This window comes from Populus euphratica, unplaced genomic scaffold, assembly GCF_000495115.2.
Source record: "Populus euphratica unplaced genomic scaffold, PopEup_1.0 scaffold200.1, whole genome shotgun sequence".
NCBI classification, from domain to species: Eukaryota; Viridiplantae; Streptophyta; class Magnoliopsida; order Malpighiales; family Salicaceae; genus Populus; species Populus euphratica.
In genome coordinates this window covers 362925-370719 of record NW_011500041.1, presented here as the reverse complement: position 1 = coordinate 370719, position 7795 = coordinate 362925, and the positions used below count along the sequence as shown (strand labels likewise).

The following is a 7795-nucleotide window of genomic DNA, read 5'->3' as shown; positions in this document are numbered from 1 at the left end:
ATCTAAAATGAATTCATATTTATGACTTATTATTATCTTCAATTTATTATCATTACTCAAATCAAATATTTATTATACAAATAATCTATAATATCCAATCATATAATAAAATATACATCACTAAAAAATTAGATGAAATTAACAAAAAAAATTCAATTATTTCATCATCAAACTCTATAGTTAGTCGTATGCATATGTCTTATGGAATGTTCTTCCTAAAAGACCATGGGCATTTAATCATTTGATTATGAAAAGAATGACAGTTTTTCCATGGGCATGTAATCATTCCTTTTTGGTTTCGACAGAAAACTGACCTATTATTATTATTATTATTAACATATTTCCTTAAGATTTAGTCCTTGATTGTGCCAATTAAGCAGATCAATTCAATCTACCTTATATGTGTCACACTTAAGCAGATTTAGTCCTTATGAAAGCTTATTGTAAAATCTACCTTATATGTGTCACACTTCATCAATTCAATCTAATTGGACTGAATTTCAACAAACTATGACGAGTTTACCCTATAAGGTCTGCCGATGTTGTTTACAATTTCTTATCGTTGGGCTAAATTAATGGAGTGTGATGAGAGTAAATTAGATGAAGTTTTTTAAGGGACTTATTTGCCTAATTACACAAACACAGTAGTTAAATTAAGGGACATCCCCATATTTCACTGGTTCAAGAACCAGCTTCTTCTTTTTTTATTTTTTCGCAAAAGCATGGATGAAAATCAAGCATTCTATGAACTGTATACATGCATTTCAACAAAGCAAATATTATATTATATCTTTTAACTTCGCCTTTTTATCCGATCACATTTTTATTTTCTCCATGTTTATCTCCAACACAACCTCAAGAAACAGCCTACCTATGTCTGTCCATACATTAGTTCGAAAGGTGAACAGCATTTACACATATATCTTACAAGCGAGCTACATTCTCAAATTTGTTGGTATTAGCTAGGGTGTCGTTGTATGCGCATGAAATTTGTGGCTACTCTACATGTCTCGTGAACCAACAGGGACCCAACTATTCACAATGGTATTTTAAAGCCAGCAAGGGAACAAACTCGATAAATGTAAGAAAACAAGGGGGAGGTGGATGAAGGGTAGAGCTAGAGTCTTCCCTTATCTGCCTGTAAATTTACCTCCTTTTGAGCTGTTAAATGGTAGGAAATACACCCTCATTCACTGCTGCTAGTTTGCAGTTGACTGGTTTTTGCATGAATGACATAAAGATTATTGGTGGGTGAGACTGTATATTATTCATTCACATCTCAAACAGCTATAATAGAACATAGGACACGGCACATCAGTAATAGAGAACAAGTGTCGAGCTTGGCTCAACTTATAAAGAGTAGACACTGCCAACTCTTATTCTTCTCTAAAATCAGAGATCGTAGAGAGAGAAGAAGAATACTCATAATGCCTTGGTTTTTCATAATATTGCTTCTCGGTTTCACATTTGCTAACCCCACAGAAGCCAGCCATGGAAAGAAACTTCCATCTGCAGTTGTTGTTGGCACCGTCTACTGCGACACGTGTTTCCAAGAGGATTTCACAAGGAACAGTCACTTCATTTCAGGTTCTTTTCGACAACTTCCTTAATTATTGGATTAACATTAATTTTCACGGGTTACGTTTTGCAGTGTGATATAGAAAATGATTCTGGGGGCTTTGTATGCAGGTGCACGTGTTGCTGTAGAATGCAAAGATGAGAAATCAAGACCAAGTTTCAGAGAAGAAGCGAAAACAGATGAGCATGGAGAATTCAAGGTTCATTTGCCTCTCTCTGTGAGCAAACATGTAGAGAAAATTAAGAGGTGTTCAGTGGAGTTACTAAGTAGCAGTGAGCCTTATTGTGCTGTGGCATCCACAGCAACTTCATCATCACTTCGTCTCAAGTCAAGAAAGGAAGGAACACACATATTTTCAGCTGGTTTTTTCACCTTCAAGCCTGAAAAACAACCGTTCTTATGTAATCAAAAACCAAGTATAGAAAATTCCCGGGAATTCAGTTCCAAAGAAGCCTCTCTACCTCCCTTTGATAACCCAACATTTCCACCTCCACTTCAAGACCCGGAAACACCTGTTCTTCCTCCTCTTACTCCGCTTCCAAAATTGCCACCATTACCGCAACTCCCTCCTCTCCCACCTCTTCCAGGGCTACCTCTTCTTCCACCAATTCCAGCAAATACGGGAAAGACCAAAACTACAGAATCTCATAAGAGCACAACATTACCAGATGAGAAAGCGGTGCACCATCCTAATCAGTTTGGCTTCCCAACACCACCACTTTTTCCACCAAACCCTTTTCAGCCACCTCCAATATTGCCTCCAATAATTCAGCCACCTCCACTATTTCCACCCATACTTCCTCCTAACCCACTTCAGCCTCCTCCAGCACCATTCCTTCCGTTGCCACCAATCCCTGGCCTAACTCCATCACCACCACCTCCCTTCTCACTTTTTCCTCCTCTGCCTCCTCTCCCTCCACTCCCTCCTCTCATCCCTGGAATCCCCCCAGCTTCTTCATCTTCACAGAAAACATCTCCTTGACTGAACAGTGAAAACTATCTAGCTATCACTGCATAGCTTCCAAAAACAACTATCTATGGCTTTTAAACCCGGAATTTACCTTTTCTTGATTACTTTTCTTTCTAGTGGAGCTCTGCTTGTTGTCTAGTAGTGTATTTATGTATTTTGTCAATAAAAGATCACAGAAATTATTGCACTAGAATCTAATAAGCTTTCAGTCATCAGCCAGGCTTTACAAATGTATACTTCCGTGACATATATAATTAGAAATGTTTGAGGCATTAGCTACTTTGGTTAAATCATTTACAGAATGTAAAGTTGTAATCCTTGAACAGTGGCATACCTCCACTTAACCTTTTGCCATGAAATGATTCAAGCTTTTAGCCAATTTAGGATGTGTCGTAAGATGAATTTAACATGTTATTGGGACATCTTCTGTTTCCTTCAAGACAGAATAAAGCGCGCTCAGCTTTAACTTGTTTTTAGCATTGAATGCTCCAAGCAGACAACAAATTAATCATTGGTGTTGAAGGAGAAAAATTATATCCTTAAAACCTGGATAATGTAGCAGGACCTAAAACATAATGTTTCAGGATAACAACACTTGAGATGTTTAACAGCTAACTCAAATGGCCTATGGCTATGAAACCAAGTCAAAGGTTAAGCTAGTTTTACACAATTCATACACTCTGAATTCTCTCCTCTGCCACATATTTGGTCAATCTCTTAGCCAAAGCCCAAAGGCATAGTTTCTCTGGAATTTCTTTCAGCCCCATCCCATGAGATTTGTTTTATTTTTTGCTGAAAGAGTTCTCAAGAGGAAAACATTAACAGAAATAAAATCTGCAGAAAAAATGAATCACAAACTCCTTTTTTTTCATTTTATGAAATTCAGCCGAGTTTTTTTATAGGAGAGTACAAAGTTTTATCCAATAAAGAAAATGGAGTCCCTTGTGATCGCATAGTAAGAGACTCCATTTTCTCTCTTGGAAAAGACAATGAGCTTAATTTGTTGATCTCGGGAACTCTAAATTGCTAAAATAATGAGCTTCATAGTGATAAAACTGAATCTTTCACTCCCTTTCTCTGTTTTTTTTTTTTTAATTTATACTGAAAATCAGTACTAGTGGTCCACTTGGAAGGCTCAAACCGAGCTATAGAAAGATGAAAGCTCAAGATGCCAATTCAACCAGTTTTTTTATTCGTTGATCCAATGCAAGTAAGCCAAGTGCCTTAAGTCAATGTTTAATTACATACATAGAACTTGTGGTCTTTTGACTCTGAGCCCCTATATAAACTTGTCTAAATCATACATGTTGTATATGATCAACGGCTTAATAAACTGCAATGGAAGTTCCACACACTAACAGCACCTCTTTCAACACAGACTCTAGTCTGCTAATGACAAACCAACTCTTGCTGAAAGAGATTGAAAAAGGGTCAAGTTTTGTGTCATCTCCTTTGTCATTCCATTTGACTTTGAGCCTTGTCGCTGCAGGATCAACAGGCAAGACTTTAGAGCAGCTTCTTTCTTTTCTGGGGTCAGAGTATTTGGAACTCAATCAGTTGCATCGCATATTGCCAGGATTACGCTGCCTGCCGAGGAAAGTAATTAGCAAAGTAGCTAGGTGCTGTTGTTTTTTACATTCAAAAGTACTTTATCTTCATAGGTATTTAGCTAACGCTAATTAATTTGCAGAAAAAAACTGGAAAGAAACGTGCCAGAACATCAGATCCAACATTGTTGTTCATTAGTGGTGGTAGGGTCGATCAATGTTGCAGATTGAATCCTTCTTTTGAAGGGATTGTACGAGAGGTCTACAATGCTCAAGCTGAAGTTGACTTTCTAAACAAGGTTCTTTTTCTTTCTTGCTTTTTTTATGTTAACCATATACGGCAAAAAGAGCCTAAAATGCTTGGTCTAACAATAAATATATGTTATGATTGTCCCTCAAGCCTGATGAAGCAAGAGAAGAGGTGAGTTTGTGGGCTGAAAGAAAGACGAGAGGATTGATCAAGGAAGTCCTCCCACCTGGATCTGTAGATAACGATGCTGCACTGATCCTTGCCACCACAATATACTTCAAAGTAGCATGGGATCAAAAGTTTGATGCGTCAAGGGCCCAGCTTGGTGACTTTCACCTTCTGAATGGGCAAATTGTTCAAGTTCCTTCCTTGGCTGGTTTAGGATTTGAAGAGCATCTTTATTGATCCTTTGAAGCTCACAAAGTGCTTAAACTGCCCTACCAAACTGGTCTAGGCACCAGGCAATTTTCTATGCATTTCTTTCTTCCAGATAAGAAAGATGGTTTGTCAAATCTGGTCAAAATGATCAATTCTAAACCTGGATTCTTTAATCAGCAATTCAATCTGTGGAAAGTAGAGCTTCCTAAATTTAGAATCCCCGAATTCAAGTTCTCTTCCGAGTTTGAGGCCAAAGAAACCATGAAAGGAATGAGACTTGATCTACTGTTCAAACCCGGGGGCTCTCGAAAATGGTTGAATCTCTTGACAGTAGAGACTTTTTCTTTCTAAAGTATATAAGAAGGCATGCACTGAAGCTGCCGCTGCCGCGGTTGCCATAATCAAACAACAATGTCCCAGGTATCCGATTACAAGTTTTGTGGCTGACCATCCTTTCATGTTCATGGTAAGGGAAGAAGCTGCTAGAACTGTGTTCTTCACTGGAGCTGTGCTCAACCCACTATCCATGTCTTGAAACATAATCTGATGATCACGGTTTTCATTGTACAATTAAGAAATAAAATTTATGTAGTTCGCTTGTATGATGCTGCCAATGTCTACTTGATTTCACCTTCTTACATAGTGTAAAATGCCATAACAATGGTTAAAGTGGTTATCAATAAGAGTTCTCCACTAAAACTTATGACCTATCACGTCTACTGATGTAAAAACTGCTGTTTCATCATCTAGACCATAAATGTTTCTCTTCATGGTTAAAAATTCAACTTTGCCAACGCAAAAACTTCTCCTGCCTCTTTATCTGCCTTCTTTGGCTATCATCGAGGTAAGGCGGTTGTAAAAGCACAAATACTCTGCTTCCCCTTCCCTGTCATGCCTTGGCTGGTCTTTCATAAGTCGAAATCGTAGTTTCTGTAAAATTTCTTTCAGCTCTGCGGATTGGTTTTATTTTTAGACTTGGAATACTTTATGCAATCATCCAAAACTACGTACCTATGTAGTAGTCTCAAGAAGTTTATACTGGGACCTCTAGTTTTCGGCACAGGATATCTGTCGTCTGCTATTAGACGACACACCAAATGCATGTCACTCAGCCAACACCGAGCATGTCATACGGGACGTTGTAGCCAACACTACACAGGACATGTAGGATGTTAAATAATGATTTACACATCAGCCACTTGCCACTCTAGCAGCTGTAACGAGATTTATAAATACAACATAATAATTTTTTTATTTTTCTTCTCTCATTTTGTTATGAATATAGAACGATATAGTATGTTAAAAGTTGTTATACCAAGTTATATATAAATACACGATGCTTCATGTAAAGAGGTAAGATTGTAGTGAATTATAAGATTTTGTCCTTCATGTAAATTCTCTCCTTCATCTTTTCACATCCTCTTCAGTTCATTTCATGGTATTAGAGCTACAGAGAATAATATCCATAAAAGATTTCTCATAATATCAATCTTTACCAAATATGCATATTAACTCAAACACTACCTATGCAACAACCACTTAGCAGTATTTGAATCTTAACAATCACAACAACCCCCTTTCAACTAGACACTAAAGACAACCCAACCATAATCCTAGTAACAGAGCTACTTAATGGCGACAACTATACAACTTGGTCTCGTGTAATGCAAAGGGCTCTTCGGGCCAAGAATAAACTGGCATTTATCACAGGAACCATCAACCAACCAACTGATCAAGCAAACCCTCTTTTTGATTTACTTGAACGATGTAATGACATGGTGGTTTCATGGCTTCAGAACTCTATCAGCACTTCTATCAGATTTAGCATTGCATTTGTTAACAGTGCTCGAGATATCTGGCTTGATCTACAAGATCGTTTTTCACATCAAAATGGCCCACACATTTATCAGCTGAAGAAAACCTTAGCCAATCTATCCCAAGAAAATGATAATATCAGTATTTACTATGGTAAGCTGAAAACCATTTGGGATAAAACATTAATTTACGATCCTATTCCATCTTGTAACTGTGGTGCCATAAAGATTATCTCTGATCGTTATCAGCGAGATTATGTCTTCCAATTTTTAATGGGATTGAATGACTCTTATTCTGCCATACGGGACAAAATCATGTTGCTTGATCCCATTCCTACCATTGCTCGCGTCTTTTCCATCATTCAGCAACAAGAATGCCAGCATCAACTTGCTTCTCCTTCCACACAACATGATGCTATGGCTTTTACAGTCAGAAGACAGTCTTCATGTCCTGCCAAATACCCATTCCACTCTAAGTTCACAAAGGAATGCACCTATTGTACCCACTGCAAAATTACTGGGCACATGCTGGACACTTGTTTCAAGGCTAGCAATGCTGCAGCTCCCATTTGTTCTCATTGCAATCTCATTGATCACATAATGGAAAAGTATTATAAACTACATGGCTATCCTCTAGGCCACAAACTCTTCGCTAAACCTAGAGGTGCACATGTTCTTGCAGCACAATTAACTCTAACTCCTGCTGATAATTCCAACAATGTTCGGATAAGTTTGACTTAAGCACAATATCACCAACTCATGGCTTTGCTTCCCTCAGGACCCTCTTCCCCTACTCAGCCCTTGACTCTACTTGATACCTTTTTCTCTCCTTCCATATCTAGTATCAATTTTTGTTTGAATGCTCATGCACACACTAATCTTTCTCTTTCTGATGCACCTTAGATCATCGATACAGGAGCCACAGACCATATGGTCTGTTACACCTCCTTTTTCATTACCATTACCTCTGTTATTTCTTAGCCAGTTGAATTACCAAATGGCACACATGTTTTTGTCACACACGTTGGTGACACGACCAAAATATTGATGTCTTCTCCCAAGTGCAGGAGTGTCGAAGTAATAAATAACCCGGCAAGACCGGGGTCGAACCACAAGGAGGTTAATTGTACAAATTATAAAAAAAAATTATAAAACAACAATAACAACAACAACAATAGTAATAATAATAATAACAATAATAATAATAATAATAATAATAATAATAATAATAATAATAATAATAATAATAATAATAAT

General features: G+C 37.5%; 2 protein-coding genes across 3 annotated transcripts; both read left to right on the top strand.

Moving 5' to 3' along the window:
• Nucleotides 1–1160: 1160 nt before the first annotated feature.
• LOC105107265 (vegetative cell wall protein gp1-like) lies at nt 1161–2818 on the top strand. 2 transcript variants are annotated; one of them, XM_011001140.1, is made up of 3 exons: nt 1161–1587; nt 1690–2431; nt 2495–2818. In XM_011001140.1, exons 1-3 carry the CDS (start codon nt 1428–1430, stop codon nt 2559–2561), a joined length of 969 nt encoding a protein of 322 aa, XP_010999442.1. In that variant the 5' UTR covers nt 1161–1427; the 3' UTR covers nt 2562–2818. The 2 variants fall into 2 exon arrangements, with proteins under 2 accessions (XP_010999442.1, XP_010999441.1); XM_011001139.1 differs by having other exon boundaries at nt 1690–2818.
• A 1043-nt stretch (nt 2819–3861) lies between these two features.
• On the top strand, nt 3862–5360 carry LOC105107268 (serpin-ZXA-like). The gene is made up of 5 exons (XM_011001143.1): nt 3862–4147; nt 4240–4315; nt 4497–4706; nt 4752–4925; nt 5177–5360. The coding sequence occupies exons 1-5, from the start codon at nt 3888–3890 to the stop codon at nt 5192–5194; spliced, it is 738 nt and encodes a 245-aa protein (XP_010999445.1). The 5' UTR covers nt 3862–3887; the 3' UTR covers nt 5195–5360.
• The last annotated feature ends 2435 nt before the right edge of the window (nt 5361–7795 follow it).